At 51.0% G+C, this 18,910-nt stretch overlaps 1 protein-coding gene across 1 annotated transcript in view; it reads left to right on the top strand.

Moving 5' to 3' along the window:
* Znf423 (zinc finger protein 423) overlaps nucleotides 1-18,910 on the top strand; it is a 299,505-nt gene that overhangs the window by 40,316 nt on the left and 240,279 nt on the right. The window contains exon 2 of the mRNA XM_075976809.1: nucleotides 14,094-14,153. Coding sequence (XP_075832924.1) covers nucleotides 14,094-14,153 — 60 coding nt within the window. The remainder of the gene's footprint in view (nucleotides 1-14,093; nucleotides 14,154-18,910) is intronic.

The raw sequence follows: 18,910 nt of genomic DNA, 5'->3' as shown, positions 1-18,910 counted from the left end.
TTGTTCCTCTCTGTTTCCTCTGGAGTCACTGGAAGTTCCAGGGGGGCTTTGCTTGGCTCCCTCCTGTGCCAGGAGCCTTGCCACTGCCCACTTGTGTCTTCCTTCAAGTAGCTTTTGCTGATTGAATCCTCCGTTCTTTTTTGAATCTCTCCTGTCCGGAATTCCACTGCTTGGTCCTGGCAATTGACCCCTTGGGGCCACCCAGCAAGCTCCTTCCCTCTTCCCGGTGACAGCCCTTCAGATGCCTGCAGACAGCTCCGGGCCCAGTGGGCTAACACTGTCTGTAACTCAGCTTTGTTTTTGAGACATGGTTCCAGGATCTCATCTACCCGGGCGGCATCCCTCTTTGGCCACATCCCTGTCGGCCTGTGGACTTCTTACAGCTGCTCTTTACAGCCAAAGACCACTCAGGGCCTGGGGCCCACTTGTGTCAAAAAGGGGGGTGTAAACTCACAGGAGGGTTCTTATTCACCAGCCCACAGGGCTTCTGGCAGGCCCTTCTGTGTGTCAGCTGTCTTTCTCTATGTGTGCACCTGTATTTAAATGCTTCCCCTGCAATCTTGGGATTTAAAAAGGTGAAGAAACAAAGGGCCTTGGATGAATTCTAGACAGTGGGAGATGGGTCTGGGCTTGGAAGTAAGAAGAGAGAAGAGGCTGGTGTTCAACCCTCAAAACCCTGATGCTTGGTATCTTGGTCACAGGGTGCTGAGAAAGGTTTAGGGTTTGGAACCAGAGGAGAGTGAGATTCTGTTGGTTCAGGGGTCTGGGGAAGTGTCTTGGGTAATGAGGTCAGCTGGGGCCTTCATCACTGAGGGGGTCAGCGGAGATGGTAAGAGAAGGGACTTCTGTGGTCAAAGTCTCTGGGAAGGCACTGGTGGTAGAGGGACAGGGCTGTGTGGGCAGTAGCCTCGGGCAGAGGAGTCTTGGAGGGTGCGGTGAGATATTACAGCAAGCATGGCTGCAGCTGTGGGAGAGTCTGGTTTCTGCAGCCCGGGCTGGTCTGCTCTGCCTGCTGGGAAACCTCTGACCTGCTCTCTGATGTCCTGTGACATGGGCTTTGCTGGCTGGCTGGAATGCTGAGGGTGAGATTTCCCCCATCACCCATGACTGTTTTGTGACCCTTGAGTGCTTCCTGGCACCAAGCTTGTCTGACCAGCACAGCTACCAGGTGACGGGACAGTGAGTGCTTCTCCATTTTAAAGATTTGTGCCGAGTCTGTGGTTGAGGACCAAAACACCGGCTTGGGTTTCCGTCAGACTGGTCCTGCCTTTCATGTCCAGGGAGAGAAATCTTCCTGGAGTACCTCATCTGCCACAGACAACTGCCCAGGTAGCCTCCGGCTTATGGAAGGTGTGTTTTTAGGACTTCCTTCTAGGCAGGGGAACTGTGACTGCAGGGCTAGGGGAGTGTGTGCCAGGCCTGGTGGATTCTGCCCTCCTGGCAAGCGCTAGATTGAGCATCTGGCACAGTAGGTCACTTGGAGTCCATCCTTAGGCACATGGAGTTGGTCCCCAGACTGTAGCCCCTGGGAGAGGAGCTCTGAGATCTTCTTGCCTTGTGGCTGTGGCATGCTCTCGGTAGGGCAAGGATGAGGCCAGGATAGCTTCTCCATCCCAGAGGGCCTTGGGACCCTAGGGAGATGGCCTTTCCATTATCTGAGGAAGTGACTGTATTAGACTCTCGGCATCCTGCTTACGCTCCTAACCTCCAGACCAGAACCTTTGATCAGCAATGACCAGTACAGCTGGTGCATTACAAGAAGTTTCCTGAAGAGCTTGGTCCTGACCTTGGAGCCAAGGCTTGACTGGACTTAGGTGTGACCCTGGAAGTACAGCAGTCTTTGGGTTTAGTGTCCATTGTCACATGTAACATATAACATATGATGTGATCCAGGGTACTGCCCATCCTGGCTCAACGCTCTGAAGCATCAAGTGTAGTTCTTCCTGGATGAGAGAATAGGTGGTCATAGGAATGCGGTAGCTGCGTGTGCTTGCTTGGTGTCATTAGACTAGCTGCCCCACCTGTCCTGTTGTCCTTCATTAGGCCCTCTCACTGTGCCCCAGGTGCTAAAGCCTGACCCCCATCTCACAACCCATTTAGCTCCTCGTAAGCCCTCTTAGGGGCAATGTTAGTATGGCCCCTGTCTGACCTTGTCTAGAAAATGGAGGCACAGAGAGGTGGGTAGCAAGCTGAGTTCCCATAGTTGTTAGTGCCAGGTGACAGGCTCGTCTGACTTTAAATTGTGGACTCTTGAATGTTCAAGTTCTTACCATGAATCCTGAATGGGCCAAACATACCCAGCATGCTTCCCAGCCAAAATGTGAGCAAGAATCAGAGACTGGGGCATTCCAGGCCAGGGAGCACGATACGTTGGGAGCAGGGTCAGGGTCACCAGGACTTAAATTCTGCTCTAAGGACCCTCTGTACTTCTCAGGATGAGGGGTCTTCAAGACATGCCATGAATATAAACTTTTTTCTTTGCCTCAGCCCCTGTGGATACTGAGCCTCTTTCTGCATTTGCTTACCAAGGTAGCTGAGCCTGGGTATTGAGGAGCTGGGAGTTGTGTGTGTGTGTGGGGGGTCACTGCAGGGGACACAGGTGTTGGGGTATTGCCACTTGGAGGGAGTGGCTCCCAAGTGGAATTTTGGCATGGGGTTGATCCTGTCATGAGAGAAGGGTTTGGAGTGGAGGAGTAGGGCATGGGCCTTGTGACTGTCACGTCTGGATAAAGGGCTGAACCCTGTCTGTCCTTCTGGGAGAGCTTACATGGCCATGGCAGTGCAGAAATATTCCCTGCCCCCAGGTCCTTGCTGGGTGGTCTTGGGTAGACAATCCAGTTCCCACCGCCAGTTTCTTTCTCCTGAGCCCAGAGAGCATGCTTTAGATGCCACAGGGATAGAATACCAAACCCAGTGCAGAAGAACAAGGGAGAAGGGCTTTTTCAGGCTGGACGATTTGTCCAGAGGGTCCCCTCTGCTGAGGAAGGGGGGGACAGCCCTGTCATGTGACTCTCCTTTCTTCCTGTAGCCCACTCTTCTTCGAACTCTGTCATTACGGGAACTTGGGCATATCTTGTTTCTCTATAGCTGTTCACTTAAAGCTCCAAGCCCGGGGCTCATGGGGAGGAGTGCCTGAGACTCTGGCCAGAGGGAGCCAGGCATTGTATGGGGCACATGGAACTTGTGGATGAGCTATAGCCTTCCCTCAGCCCCAAGGGTCCTCCCTGCCAGCAGTGGGCCAGATGTGTCTTCTTGGAGGGTGGGGGGGAGTGCCTGTGTGGGTGTCTTCTCGCGATGTGTGGGCTGCAGTGTTTTGAAGGGAGCCAAGCTGATTTCCCTGTTCCATCTCTCTGCTGTCCAAAGCCGAAAGTTAAATAAACACAGCCAAGTATTATCATAGGACACAAGAAAAATGAACTTGGTCTTTCTCGGAGGCTCACATCTGGCAAGTTTTGGGTCTTTCAGGCCCGTGGGATGAGACAGACATCTTTGGAGTGTAGGATGCTGTGTGCCCCTTACCAGTGACAGGCTCTCTTGGAGCTCTGTGACCTTAAGGCTGCAGGTGTCTTTCCTTCAGTCTCATTCCTGTCCACCCACAGGCTCTTCAGGGGCCTCGCTGGGATTGAACCTCCTATGCGCTTTCCTGCGGCCCGGACTCCCTGGTCCAGCCCAGATGATGCAGTCTGTGAAATGGGCCCGTGCTCCTGAGCCGAGTACCCAGCCCTAGTGAGGAGAGAAGACTAAATGTATCTCTCTTCTTCTGTCCCTCAAGGGCTGCCGTAGGGGGGTGAGCTGTATGCCCGTCTTCCTACCCAGCACTGGTTGGCAGCATTCTGCCTCCACTGTGCGTAGATGGGATGCTGGGTTCATGCGCTCTCCACCGCACCACTGGCTGTCACGCCGTTCTCCGCAGCTGTGACATGCCCAGTTCACCGTGGTCTTTATTCATGTTTACGTTTGTATCCATTAGCCTGAGTCACATTCATTTTAGTATTTGTCAGGGAAACATTTCTTTCTATCTGATCTTAGTTTAAGTTTTCTGGGAACCCAGTCTGACCTTGCACTTGACTATGTAGCCAAGGCTACCCTTGAATTCTTGGCCATCCTGCTCCAGTCTCCAGAGTCCTAGAGTTTCCGCATCGGCTCAGGAAAATACTGCTTTTTTTCCTGTCTGTTTTAAGGTGTAGTACAAAGGTGGTTACTGGTGCAGCCAGTGTGTGAGATGGAAGCTAAGGAATGTGTGAAGGAGGGAGTTTGGGCACACAATGCCACTATAACGTAATGTCTCTCTCTGTGTGTGTGTCTGTGTGTGTGTAACATGTGCATACATGTACACCTGTGCTTGGTGGAAGTGTGGAGAATGCCCATCACCTAGGAGTTTCCTGCTCTAAGGCTGTCCTTGCTAGGGAGTGTGTGCCCCCCCCTCCGCATGGGTGCTGGGTGTGATGAGTCTTGGAGATCCTGTACATATTTGAGTGGGGGAATCCTTGCCTATGTGTGAACAGCGGCTGGTGGGGAAGCTTGAAATCCTGAAGGTCTTTACACTGGCACAATACTCATTGGAGGTGGGCAAGCAGGCAGAGTAGGGGGCGCACAACACACTTGTGCCCATGAAATGTTCCCCTCCTAAATCAGACTTATTAAAAACACTAACTCCTTAGGTGCGAAGCATTCTGATTACTCCTACCCTGGGGACTTGGAAATGGCTTTTCTTGGGGTGTGAGTGTGGGAGATGAAGGGCCGCCTGTGTGCAGGAAGGATGGGAGACCAGTCTGCATGTGGTCACCACTAGCATCCTGCACTTTCCAAAGTGGTCGGACCATGACTGTTTTTATTATGTTCTTTTCACCACTCAATTGGAGAAAGAGGCAATAAGGGAAAAAAAGAGAGATGGTAGTTAGGTCTGCATGCCCCAACCAGCGAAAATCTGCCTCCCATCCCGTGTGCATGGGTGAGCATGTACCATGGGTGAGCATGTGCATGGGTGAGCATGTACAATCAGACTCAGTTTCCTGTTTGTGGTGTTTAAACCACATGCATAACAAGGCCTCAACATTCATGCATGATATGTTAGTACAGAGTCCAAGTTGTTGAGGGCTCATAAAAATGTACTAGCTTCTACTTTATGATGCCCTTCTTCAAACAAAAGTAGAAAAAATAAGAGAGCTGGACTCTACGCTTCTTCCTTTTTGTCCCAAATAGCGGTAGTTCTGAGTGAGTGCAGGTTGCCTCCACTGGATGTGAGATACTGGGTTCCTCTGTTGTGCTTGGTTGTATAGTCCTGGTACTTGCCTTTCCCAGGGCACAGCTGGTGCCTCCATGCAGCCCTGCTTGTGGATGATCTCTGAATACTGCTCTGATGCCTTCCACGCTGTCATCATCCTTCCAAGTTGGGCTGCTACGGAGTAGGAGATAGCCCCATGCTACCATCAAAACAACGCTGAGACATGTCATGTCATGAATGCATGTTTCTGTGTGCGCATTGTGTGTCACTAAGAATACATAAGGATGACTGCATGACAGGAAATACATTCAGAAGACAACTAACTGCAAGGAGGGACCTGAGCAGGCAGGAGGGCAGTCATCTAGGGCCTGCGTAGCCCGCTCTCCAGAGAGGGGGAACAAAGGATAATTCTGCTTACTGTCACCCACTCTCTGGAGACTCCAAGCCTAACTCCTTCTCTAGGTTATTTATCTTTGTCTTCCAAATGCATAGGAGTTTTATTGGCCTCACTTAACGATGTGGAAATTAAGACTGAAAGGGGTAGAGTCATTGCTTGGGGTCACACTGTAAGCAAGGAGGAAAGCTTGTAATTGCCTTAGGCTGGCAAGTTCAAGGCTTGTCTCTTGTCTACAATCTCTGCAAGGCTTGAGACAGGGCTCTCAGCTCCACCTTCTCCATCAGCTTCTGTGTTTCTGGGAAGGTGCAGACATTAGAAGCCACCTTCTCCATCAGCTTCTGTGTTTCTGGGAAGGTGCAGACATTCTTAGAAGCCCGGGTAGTGGCTGCCTTACACTTGAGAGAGGCAGGCAGTGTGGAGCGGAGAGGTAAGCTGTGTGTTATGGATTCAGACTCTGATTCATACAGACTCCACTGCTTGTATGAGGTATCTAGGTTCTGTTTCCCCTCGTTGGTTAACGGGCGACCCACATCTTAAGGCCATTGGGAAGACAAAGCCTGAGACAGGGTTCATAGTGTAGTGGACAAAAGTCAAAGTTCAATCCTTTTTTCTGGTACCTCGCTTCAAGGTGAGAGAAAGTCAACCACATTGACAGTGTGTCCTAATAGCCTCAACAAGGCTGAATCTTTGTTCTAGAGCCGGGCGGTGGTGGCGCACGCCTTTAATCCCAGCACTCGGGAGGCAGAGGCAGGCGGATCTCTGTGAGTTCGAGACCAGCCTGGTCTACAAGAGCTAGTTCCAGGATAGGCTCCAAAACCACAGAGAAACCCTGTCTTGAAAAACCAAAAAAAAAAAAAAAAAAAAAAAAAGCCTGCTTCTGAGAACTAATCTCAAGAAAATTCATTGTAAAGTCTCATGGCCAGGTGTGACGTTTGTCAGTGTGTGATGCTGCGTAGACACTGGCTGGTGGCAGGGAACAGCCGGAAGCAGCCTAGGCATCTAGCAACAGGAGACTGGGTAAATTAGTCCCCATGCCTCCTGGGCTTGGACTCAGAGGGTCATCAGTCGCGACGTCTCAATGATTTGATGGGAATAGATGGTGGCTGTGTTCACTCACGCTGTGGAAGGAATCCTGCAGAAGCCTGCCTTCTTCATTTCCTCGTCTGCTCCAGCCTTTTGCAAAGTTGTAACAATGTGATTATGCCGGAGAAGTTGCTCTTCTAGTTCCTTGATTTTTGACTGTCTGGTTTTCTGGTTGTATACATTGTATACATGTGTACTTCCGCCTGCAACTTACGTAAGAAGAAAACAGGTGCTCATTCTGCAAAGCAGTAAGAAAAGGGTGGTGGCTCTTAAATTCTTTGGTAAACGCTGCATAGTTGTTCTCAAGCAAGTCCAGGAAGGGGAGGTAGGGTGAGCTGAGAGAGTGGACAGGCAGGGTGCCCCCTCAGTAGCCTGCTGCTTTTTTTCCCCTCAGAGGTACCCCCTGAAGCAGTGAACCTTTCCCTTTCCTTCCCCAGCCCAGTGCTCAGTGGTGGGGGGTGGGTAGGTGGATACTGGCCATGTCTGGAGAATTTATATCACAGGCAGTGATGGGTGCTGCAGATAGAGGAGTCCTTCCCCCCTTAAAAGCCACACACTAAACTCTTCCCAGCAAGCCATGGTCTCACATGGCTTCCCATGTTGCCTTAAGGGGCTTGTGCCCTTGGGGATACCCAACAGATAACTCTTTTCTTGGGATGTTCTGGAGCTGAGAGTGTGGGGAGGGAGATAAAGGAGACTCTGTGGACGGTGGGGTCATGGACCAGGACTCTGAGAGTTTGAGCTGGATTCCCTTCTACTGGAGCCAGAGCTTCTGCTTTCTAGAAAGCAGAAGGAAAACAAAGGGTTAAGAACCCAAGTCCCAACTCCTTGCTCTTAGCAATAGCTTAGCCTTACTTTTTCTTACCTGTAGAATGGTATTTAAAGATGCCCCCCCCCGTTTTTTCGAGACAGTTTGTGTGTGTGTGTGTGTGTGTGTGTGTGTGTGTGTGTGTGTAGCCTTGGCTATCCTGGAACATATTCTGAGGATCAGGCTGGCCTCGAACTCAGAGGTCTGTATGCCTCTGCCTTCCGAGTGCTGGGATTAAAGGCATGTACCACTACCACCCAGCTTCATACCCTGTTTTATTGAACTGTTAGGCCAGTGGTTTGTTTCCTCCAGTACATGTCAGATTCGCCCAGGGAAGTACAGGATACTAAGGCTACCTCAGGGACGCCCAGGATGAAGCTCTATACTTGTGACATGCTACAGATACGGCTTTTCTTGCTGGCATTACTGCTCTGGCAGGCACGAACACTGTCCCCTCCCTTCCCCCAGCAGCTGGTTCATCCAGGACCACTACCTTGTTTTGTGGTGGGGAAGTCTGGAGCTAGAGTACCTGGGTTCTAGATCTGTTTGAGTACCTGGGTTCTAGATCTGTTTGACTGGGCCGCAGTGAGTGATGTCGCTTTTGTGGGGTTGTTTCACCGTCTGTGGGATGGGTCAGTAAAGCCTGGGCTTTCAGACAGCTGCTGAGGTGGCATCTATGAAAGGCCTGGTGCCATAGTTCTGGCACAGGTGTTGGGGAAGGGTGTGAGCATGTGACCTGTGCTATGCCTCTTATGTCACCAGCTCGGGACCCACATAGAGAAGCAGCGCGGTGTGTGTGTGTTTGTCTGTCTGTCTGCACCACCCCAGGGCCCTCCACTTCTCTGTGTCTGGTTCTTCTGCTTGAGATATGGAACAGTCTCAGTAAAGGAAGAAGAAAGATGTTTTGGTTTGTTCGGGCTCATGGCTTCTGCCCTGTTCTCTCTGCTTTTTCCCAGCTCTGGGTTCTGTTTCTCACTCGTGTTGACATGGTACTTGACTATGACAGTCTGTTTCCTTTCTGTTCTTGCCTGAGGCTGGACCGGACCAGGGTGGCAGCCAAGGGAAGGCCGCTACTTCTTCCCCCTTTTCATGCTCTCTTTCTTTCTTTGCCTGTGAGCTGAAGCCCCACTTGACGTGTTGGCTTCCTGGGGCTCCCTTCCTTGCCAGAAAGGGGTGGGTAAGGGACCTCCGTGTGGAGGACCGGAGGATGAAGAGGAGCAAATGTTGGGTGATGAGAATGGTGCCAGTGCTGCTGTGGGTCTGGCTTTCCGTGCTACTGTGGCCATTCCTACCCCTGGGGTGTGTGTGTGTGAGTGTGTGTGCGCATGCACGTGTGTGTGTGTGTGTGTGCGCGCGCGCGCACACGCACGTGTGTGTGTGTGTGTGTGTACGCGCATGCACGTGTGTGTGTGTGTGTGTGAGTGTGTGCGCATGCACGTGTGTGTGTGTGTGTTCTCCCAGGTGCTTTATGAGGAGGGAAAGGAAGTTCTCAGCAACAGACCTGATCCACTCCATGGACTTTCTGAAGCTGCATCTCCGTTCAGCAGTAGAGATGTGGACTTGATAAAAGCTGTTCTCTGTGACTGAGGTCCTTTGAGCCACACCCGCATCTTCTAGTGCTTGAAGACTTCATACCTAAGTTCCTCCTCCTCTGCCACCACCATCACCCCCACCTCCCCTCCACCACCTCCACCACCACTACCACCACCATCACCGCCACCTCCCCTCCACCACCTCGACCACCACTACCACCACCATCACTACACCCTTCACCAGCACCAGCACCACCTCCACCCCCTACACCACCTCGACCACTACCCCCCCATCACCACCACCACCATATTTGCTGGTCCTGTATCTGCCATCCTCTTCAGGCCTCTCCCGGGTGCAGATGGCAGGTGTGTACTGCGGTGTCTGTCTAGTTGTCCTCATCTTAGCAAGTGACCAGAGCGGGTAGAGAACATGGGGTTCCAAGGTTGGGAGTGACAATCATGCTGTTTCTAGGCTCCTGTGAAGGTCTAGCTGGTGCGGGGGTGGGGTTTTCGGGGAAGGGCAATGGATGGGGTCTGAAGGAAGCTTCTCTGCCTGGTGCTTGGTTTACTTTTGAACATGGTCATCTTCCCTGGAAGCTTGATTTCAGAGATGCTCACAGGTTGGACTCTGCATTCCAGCACTTGTGTGCTATTTGGACAAGGAGTCTATCAAGTCTTTGTGTAGAGGAATATACAGTCTTTTCCCTGGGCACCCACAGCTCCGGACCAGGCTGCACCCTTGGTGAACAAAGCAGTTTATATCTCACCTCTCTTTCCTACCTTTGCTTGGTCTTTTGTCCAGAACACAGGCTGTGCATCTGTACATGGTGGGCCAGTATCTCTGCCGTCTCTGTGCTGATTTATTTATAAATAAATAAATGCTTTGCTGGGTCAGCCCCAGGCCTCCCCTATCCTTGCCTAGCTCCCTGTTTCTGAGTTCCTCCCTCAGCTCTATGTGTTTTCATTCCTCGAGCAGTGAGGTGGTCCTCTATGTTTGACAGTGAGACTCTGGATTTAGGGTCCCTTGACCTTCTTGGGGTTTAACATGGTGGGGGTGACATGCTTCTCTAAAGATGAACTTGCCGGGTTTACTACTTCTCGTTGGGATAGAGGGACTCTCAGGAATCTCTTTGTGGCCAAGGTGAGCCTATCTCCTCTGCAAGGGTACGATGGTCCCTGGGTCCAGGAAATTGAAGGGAGTCTACTAAGACCCCAGAAGTGGGGCTGAAGAGACGAGTCATCTGTTAAGAGCACTGACTGCTCTTCCAGAGGACCCGGGTTCAATTAAAAAAAGATCCAGAAGCATGACCCAAAGGGGGAAAGATAACTCTCCAAAGAGTACAGGGGTTCTTGACCTTGTTGGCAGGTGTTGTGGGGAGAACATTTTCCTAGATAATTCTTGGTGAAAATGATCCTTTCCTAAGAAAAATGCCCATTGTGTGGGTATTGAGAAGCCAGTCTTGGGGCCTGTCTTCTAGGGTCCTGGTGAACACTGGCCTAGGGAGGGTTCTGGGGTCCAGGGTTCTGGTCTCAGCCAGCCTTTCTCTTTCCTCCTTCACTTCCTGACGCTGTCACCTTAGAACTTGTCTCTAGTGTGCCATCCCTCCAGCTCTCCTGCCTATGACAAAACAGGTCCTGCCTGACTTTGCCACAGCTCGAAGGACGGAGTGCCCTGTTGAGCCAGCGGGCTGCTGGATTAGAGGGTACCACTAATCCACATCTTTTTTCTGTTTCCAGTGACCCTTCTGCCTCTGTGAGGTGTTGGGGAGGCCTTGCCCTTCAGCAAGGACACTGCTCTCTAGCCAGGAGCAAGTAGCTCACACCAGTGCCCACCTACCTTAATACTCTGGTTTGTTGTTGATGTCTACAGCTCAGAGGCCGGCACACAAGGCCCTGGGTAGGTCTGGTACCTTTGGAACTGCAAATCCCATCGTGGCACACAGGCCAAGCTCTGCATATCCCAGAGAGGAATTACAGAGATGGGGTCTGGAGGGACTCACCTTTCCCATGGTTTAGGTAGCCATTGATCCCACAGCTGAGAAAGAATGTGGCTTTCTGATGTTTGAAGCCCTTCCAGAGCCTTCGAACCCTCTGTGTCCTTGTTGTCCTCTATAAGTCACTGGGCATCTGCGGCTTGAATCTGAAATGGAGCTCCTTTGTGGGATCAGGAGGGAAACCGGTTTGAGGTCCCTGTGAGACAAAACTACCCCAGTGCCCATTGCTGCCAGGGGTGACTGATGGGATTGGAGGGAGACGTAAGAGACTTTGGAGTAGAGAAAGGCTGTGGTCTTCCAACAGGTGACAGATCTTACTTGAACTAATGTTACAGAAAATGCTGGGCTGTAGAGTCTCTGTGGCTCCTTACAGAGGGGCTTTCTGAAGATGGCCGGTCTGGGGCTGCATCACGGGCCCTGTCGATCGGTGAATTGAGCTCTTCCTAGGCCCTTCTGCCTTCTGTGAGCCTCATGCTTGCTCCTGTGCCTGGAGACTGTGTGCAGCACTGATGTGGACATAGCCCCTCTGCACCAGCTTCTGCTCCTTCTTGGCTGCGGGCTGCTCTGTGCTCTCGTGCCATGCTCTGCACAGATGCCCACACACTGGAGACTGGGCATGGTTAGAAAGGCGTGTCTTGGTTCTACTGATGCTCGATCTCAGAAACTTGTTACCTGTGGAGCCTGGGAGGTCTCCAGAAAGCACGATCCTGGATGGTGGGTAGTCCCTGTGGTGTGCTGCCAGGCTGGCCTTGCACTGATTGGTCATCTCCAACATGCTTAGCCCTCATGGGTTCTTGTTGCTTCTGCAGTAGAATTCCAATTAATGATGTGGGGGCTCCCACCCCAGCTCTTGGGCTCCCAGAGAACAATGCCTTTATCTTCCCAGTCAGCACCTGGTATACTTTTTTTTTCTGTGCCTGCTGTCCTTGTTGGTCCTGTTGGGAACTCAGACTGGGCAGCAGAGTTTGGCCAGGTAGGAAACCCTCCTTCTTCTCACAGCTTTTGACAGCGAAGAGAGCCTTAAGAAGAACGGGGCAGGTGGGGCATTTCTTTTCTCATCAAGAATGTATAAAGGCCATATGCTCATACCTTCAAAAGGCGGAATGTGGGCCAGGGCTGGCATGGGGAGGTGTTGCGTGCCAGCAGCTGTGGGAAAAAACACATTCATGTTCTAGGCACAAGGCCAGCTGGTGTATGGGCCCCTCAGTGAGAAGGCCGTGGTCAGGGTCACCGTCCATACTGCAGGAAGTCTGCACCATGGCCTGCTAACTTCTGACCTTCCTCAACAGCTGTGCCGGCCCATTCCTCCTTGCAGTCCCTTGTCCCCAGGACCCAGCCGTCCTCAGCCTCTTGTTCCCACATGGTAGACTCGTGCACATTTGCTTTCTTTTGTGGCTGGTGTTAGCTCTTCTCGTGGGGCGGGACCGTCCTCAAGGTCAAGGCCTTTGGAAGTCAGACTTCCTAACTCAACAGCCTTGATGGGGTTGAGTGTAGGGCATGAGATAACACAATTCGTCAGGCCCAGAGCCAGGATTTGAACCCAGGTTCTGACTAGTCATCCCTCCCCTTCCCCTCACTGGGTGACTTAGCATGCTGTCTGGCTAGGACTCTAGACACATCCTTTGTGTCCTGGTTTATGGCGGACTCCTTTCTGCCTGGACCGCCTGGAGTTGGAGCCCAACCTTGCCCTCATTAGCTGTGAGACTTTAGGTGCTCCTCAGCCGAGGACCCCTGGGTGCCCTGCTTGATCACAGTGGGCACCCAGCTATTCCATCTCCAGCATCCTGGGCAGAGAGGTGGGTGGCTCAGGTCCCTTCAACTTGCACATGTGCAGAGTCGCAGAGCCTGTTAAATCTGAAAAACATGTGTGCACATTTTTGGCTTAAACAAAGTTCCATTTACAAAGTCCATAACCCAGCTTTAATATTATTATGTGCTCCAAACTGGGACTGATTCCAGGATGAGAGTGCTATTATGCTGGATAGTGTTTCTCCCCTGTTCCCACCAGCCTGGTCTCAAGTGCAGGGGTCTGGGTTAGGGGAGGCTCCATCCCTGTCAGGCATCATTCTGTGGGGTCCAGGCTGAAGTGAGGAGGGGGTGAGTTCCCTTGCCCTGTTACCAGCCAATGAGCTGCCGTGATTCTGTCTGCAGGCCATTGTGTGTCCTGAGGTCTGTCTGCAGGTCACATCTCCAAGTGCAGAGTAGTACGCTGAACTTTCCCATATTCCGGGAGCCACTATATCTGCTCCTTGCTGTTATCAAGGCAGCCTTTGTAGCAGCGGTGGGCAGTGTGGCCTTTGGTAGGGGAAAATGCCTGCAAGATTATGGACTGTTCTGAGTTTTGCCTCATTTCTGTGGGCGGCAGATGTTTTGCTCATGAGCAGAAACTATGTACTAATGGTTGTAGCTCTGAGTAGAGAAAGATTCTGATATGTCTGGCTAGAGGCAGTGCTGTGATTGATTAGTGATGTCTGCCAGGATGCAGGGCTATGGAAACATAATGGAGACAGCACTTACTTCTCATTCATGTTTGATACTTTCTATTATTTATAATATTTGTGTGTGTGAATTTATATGTGTGTATATGGTGTGTGTGTGTAGATGTATGTACCCATGGAGGACAGAGGGTGACACCTTGGGTGCTGGTCCTTGTCTTTTACCTTGTTTGAGACAGGAGCTCTTGTTTGTCGTTGTGTACACAAGGCTACCAGATGTATGTGCTTCTGGAGATTCCTAGCTTTGTCTCCAGCCTTACCATAAAAACACCTGGATTACAGATACAAATGGTGTCCAGCTTTGTGTGGACTCTGGGGACCTGAACCCAGTTCCTCATGTTTGCACGGTCATACTTTACCCTTCAAACATGCCCTAGCCGCTTTGATCACGGTTTCCTCTCTGCAGCACCCAAAAAGGCCGCCTTGTCGTTGGCTTTGTGCTTCCCCCCCTTGGTGGCAGACAGCATGTATATATTGCCACAGTGCTCTTTTCTTATGTCCTATCCCATGACCTTTGTGTGCAGCTTCCAAACTCAGAGCCCTTCTTTCTTCTCTTCCAGTTGAAGAGGGGGAGGCCTCGGACTTCTCGCTGGCCTGGGATTCCTCTGTGGCGGCAGCAGGTAAGAGCCGGGGGACTGGTCGAGCATTGCTGGGGGCTTGGGGGACTGGCCTGGGGATTCAGAAAGCCACCCAGCTGGTTATAGAAACGGTATTTTTCATGTCACATTCCTGTGTCTAGTCCAGACTTCCCCAAGCAACACGATTCTATATTTATTCCATATGGCCGATAAAATCGATTCCATATGGAGACAAGTACGCTCCTTTCCTCCCAAGGGCCATGGTCCCATCGTCTGGGCAAGTTAGATGGGTGGTGAGTCCCTTCACTGCCAGGCATGGCATCTTCATCTCTGAATGCCACTAACGTTCTTGCCAAGTGCATCGATGTAAGCCACTTTAATGGATCGAAACTCCGATGAAAACAAGAATTCCTGCACTACTGCCCCTGGGATGGGCTGTCAGTCCCAAGACCGTGCCTTCGAGGGAAGAAAATGGGGGAGCAAGCTCGGGTTTTTGGGATGTGTGTCATTGTGGGGTGCTGGATGATGTGACTGTTGGGGACCATGGTTTTCAACCTCAGGTTTTCTCTTCTTGCAGCTGTTCCCCAGCTGTCAGAAGCAGCTGATGGGTGGGTTTTTTCACATTGGTGACCCTCTGAGGCAGCCCACAAGGACTGGACCTGGCTTTGGCACCATGGAGCTCTGGAGTGCCAGTTCTGCATTCAGCCAGAGATTTTCTTTGCATTGGGCCCCAGTTCTCTGTCTGGCAGGTGACAGGCTTCCTTTCTTTGTCCCTCTTAGCCACCTTGTGCCAGGTGTAGCCCTGGGTTCTGAATAGTTACCTCCAGATCCATGCAGCGCCCGAGGCCCGTTCAGTGTCGTCTGACGAGACCTAGCAGATAATCCTTACATCCAGTCTTCTCTTTCAGTTGTGGAAGCTGAGGCCAGAGGGAGCAAAGATGGGTACGCGTTTCAGGTCTACACGTATTTAACATTGACAGTTGCACATGTGGTTTGTGACTTTGAATACATGTATGACTTCTAAGGCGAGCTCACTGAACTGAAGAAACTGAGTTGACAAACTGTAATACTTAGATTCAGCAGGTCTTTAAATTTATTGTTATTAGTGTGTTTGTGTTTTTTGTGCAGGACACTTTCATGGAGTTGTTCTTCCCTTTATACCCATGGTTCTCAACCTCCTAATGCTGCAACCCCTTAACAGAGTTCCTCATGTTGTGACCTCCCCACCCGTAAAATTATTTTGGTTGCTACGTCATGGCTGTAATTTTGCTCCTGTTGTGAATCGTAATGTAAAGACCTGTCTTTGGTGACCCCTGTGAAAGGGTTGTTCGACCTCCACATGAGTTGCAACCCACAGTTCGAGAACCGTTGCTTTATACCTTTGTGTGGGTCCTGGATATTGAAGGCAGATCTCCAGGCTGTGTGGCAGGCACCTTTTTCTGTTGAACCATCTCGTCGGTGCCCCAGCAAAAATCCTGAAGATGGCTTCCAAACAACTGAGAACTGGCTCCTGATCTTCTGGCCCCCTGCTTCTGGCCTAGTGCCTTCCCAGAAGCTCAGAGTGCTGTTTGGAGCTCACGGAGTCTTAGGTTACCTGGATGTGGGTTTTTTTTTTTTTAATGTCTATGAATGGTCTGTTACCCTTGTTATTTGTGATGGAGGCTCCCACCATGGGGGAGACTTGTTGGAAGCATGAGCAATGGGGATGTTCTAGTTTGAGGGAAACAGAGATGTGATCATCGGTTAGTGATGTCCTTGTCTCATTTTGTGCTGGAGAGAGGCATCCGTTATGGTTGCTGAAATACAGTAAGACTGGGCTGGGCATGCTTTTAGTCCTATCACCTAGATAGAGGCAAGTGGATCTCTGTGAGTTTGAGGCTAACCTGGTCTACTTTAGTGAGTTCCAAGACAGCTAGGGTTATGTAGAGGGACCCTGCCCTTAAGAGTGTGTGTGTGTGTGTGAATGAACTCAGGCTGTGCCAGGCTTTTGAGAGGAACCTGCCATGCCCCACCCTCTACTGGAAGAAGGCTGCCGTCCTTGTCCATGTCTGCTGTCCTCACTCCCGTGGTGGGAACAGTGCTGGGGTATGAGGGAAGCAGTGTGATAGTGGTTGTGATGTGAAGAGAGCATCAGGTTCGTAGACTGCAGCTCAGGTCAATGAGGCATCTTCTGGCATGCAGGAGGGAGGGTGACATTCCCAGTGCTCAGTGCCACCTGCATTATGACTCCTTCAGTCTCTGGGCTTCCTGGGCTCCCAGTAGTGGTGGGAGATGTGGGATTTTCCAGTTTCCATTCAGGAGTAGAGCATGCACCATGCGCCCCTGTGAAACCCCCCCCCCCCTGCCCAGGGACTCCATGACCACCATGCTCTGTGGTTCCAGAGAACATAGGGCCACCTGCTAATTGATGTGGACAAGCCAGAGCTGGCTGTGGATGCATTGCTGCCTTCTGGTGTGTTGGGATGATTTTTAATAGGACATGGGTTTCTCCTTCCCAGTTCTGTTGGACTTGGGCCATGAAGGAACTTGGGGACCCTGAGTGCAAGCTTGTGAGCTGGCTCTAACCCTGGGACAGGATGAAGGCAGTGCAGCAAGCAGCCCTCTGTGTGTGTGATGACACGTTTATTAGGCATGTAACTTAGTGTGTGCCAGTTACAGTGAATGCTTTACCCGTTGGTTCATTGCGATAGCTCTGTGATGGGACACTCTTTCCAGCGTATATACTGTCATTTTTCTGTGGGATGGTTTTCGGGTCACCTGAGAAGGACAGGGCCAATGACCTAGATGAAGCTTCTTTGTCTAGTAATCGTCATTAAACTGAGACGTTGCCACTTGACTACGCCAGCAAATGGAGACAGGTTTCACTAAGGAATATGGGGAGCAGACCCCTACCCCCACCCCCGCAACTACCCTTGACAAGCTACTGAGACTCACTGTCCTCATTTTCCAGATGGGGTAGGGTGTTGGTGGTGTCATTAAGGCTGCTGAGCAGTGTAGTGGCCAGAGCGCTGTACAGTGGGGACTTGAGCCTGATCTTTTGTACCCAGAGTAAGCAACCCATCCTTAGCCTACATTGCAGGGAGGCGAAGAACCAAGCACACTTGACGGTGGCACTGTGAGTACTCTGGTAGAGTATAGTCCCTGCCTATGGGACATGGCTTCATTCTGGTCCCCGGAACACATGGTGGCCAGGAGGAGCAGAGCAGAAGGTATCCGGCTGCCCCTTGTGTCCTGGCTCTGGGTGTGTGGTAGAAGACTCAGATAGAGACCCAGGTTGAGATGTCCACTGTGGTCAACCCTGCCCTCCCCCGACTCCCATTAGTTGGACCCTGTAGCCCTCCTAGGGACCGATGGCCTGTTCCCTCTATGTCCTTGATTTGGGACCTGACAACGAAGGAGGACCTGGTCTTGCCTGGCGGCGATAGCATGGGAAGGTATGTAGTGTTCTCCACCTGGTGAGGGATGCCTCCTGCCTTTGGACTGACAAGCACAGGCCTGCTGTTAGGCAGAGCCCTGGGAAGCCCTGTTCAGAGGGTCAGCAGTGTGGGGTTTTCAATGAACAGTTTCTTATGTGATTGTGATCCTGGAGTGTGTGTGTGTGCGTGTATATGTGCGCGCATGTGTGTGAGAGTGTGCACGTGTGCGTGTGTGTGCTTGGGAATGTGGTCTGCAGCTGATAGCTGGTGTTTTTATCGATGCCTCTCCACCTTATATATTGAAGCAGAGTCTCTCCCTGGAGCGTAGTTTTGATTAGTCTGAGTCTGCAGCTTGCTTTGGAGATTTTGTCTCCCTCTTGTGAGTGCTGGGATTACAGGACTGCTGCCAAGCCCATCTGGCTCTACCTGGGTCGTGGAGATCCAAATTTGGGTCCTAATGCTTATGGGGGCTCTTGACTGGATGAGGCATCTCCCCAGGCTAAGATCTTGGTTTTCATACCCACAAAACTCAGGAGATGTTGGAAATGGTGGTATGTGTGTGTGGTGTGTGTATGTGATGAGTGTGTGTGTGTGATCTGAGTGTGTAGGATATGGCATTTGTGTGTGTGTGACGTGTTTATGATACATGTAGAATATGTGTGTACTTATGTGTCTTGTGTGTGTGTGTAGTGTGTATGTACTGAGTATGGCATATAGTGTATGTGGGGGCTATGTATGAAATCTGTGTGTAGTGTGTACATGGGGTGTAGGCCTGTGCTTGAGGGTGTGTGGGGGCTGTTTGTAGTGTGTGTGGTTTCGTTAATGTGAAGGCTGTCTGTGTATGTAGGGGCTATTTATGTGTAGTGTATGTGGTGTGAGTGTGTGTGGTTGTGGCTGTTTGTGATGGCAGCTCTGTATGTATATGGTTGTGTGGGCTATGTGTATTGTGTGTGCATATGGTCTTTTTGGGTTCTGTGTATATTGTGTTGGGGGCTCTGTGTATCTGATATGTACGGATCAATGAATCGTGTGTAGTGTGTGTGTGTGTTCTGTGTATGTTTTGAGCATATATGATGTGTGTTTGGGCTGTGTCTTGTTTGGGACTCTGTGTATATATTGTGTGTGTTCTTTGTATGTTTTGTGCATATATGATGTGTGTTTGGGTTGTGTCTTGTCTGGTACTGTGTGTGTATATATATATCTATATATGCATATATATGTATATATACACACATATATATGGTCTGTGTGGGCTCTGCATGTGTAGTGTGTGGAGGCTATGTGTGTATTGTGTATGGGCTGTGTGTGGGCTCTGTGTGGTCCATGGGCTGTGTGTGTTATGTATTTGAACAGACATTTTAGTCTGAAGAAGTCTGAACCTGT

The sequence above is a fragment of the Microtus pennsylvanicus genome, chromosome 6 (genome assembly GCF_037038515.1).
Source record: "Microtus pennsylvanicus isolate mMicPen1 chromosome 6, mMicPen1.hap1, whole genome shotgun sequence".
Classification (NCBI taxonomy): domain Eukaryota; kingdom Metazoa; phylum Chordata; class Mammalia; order Rodentia; family Cricetidae; genus Microtus; species Microtus pennsylvanicus.
Note: the sequence above shows the minus strand (reverse complement) of the source record. Positions and strands in the feature narration are given on the sequence as shown.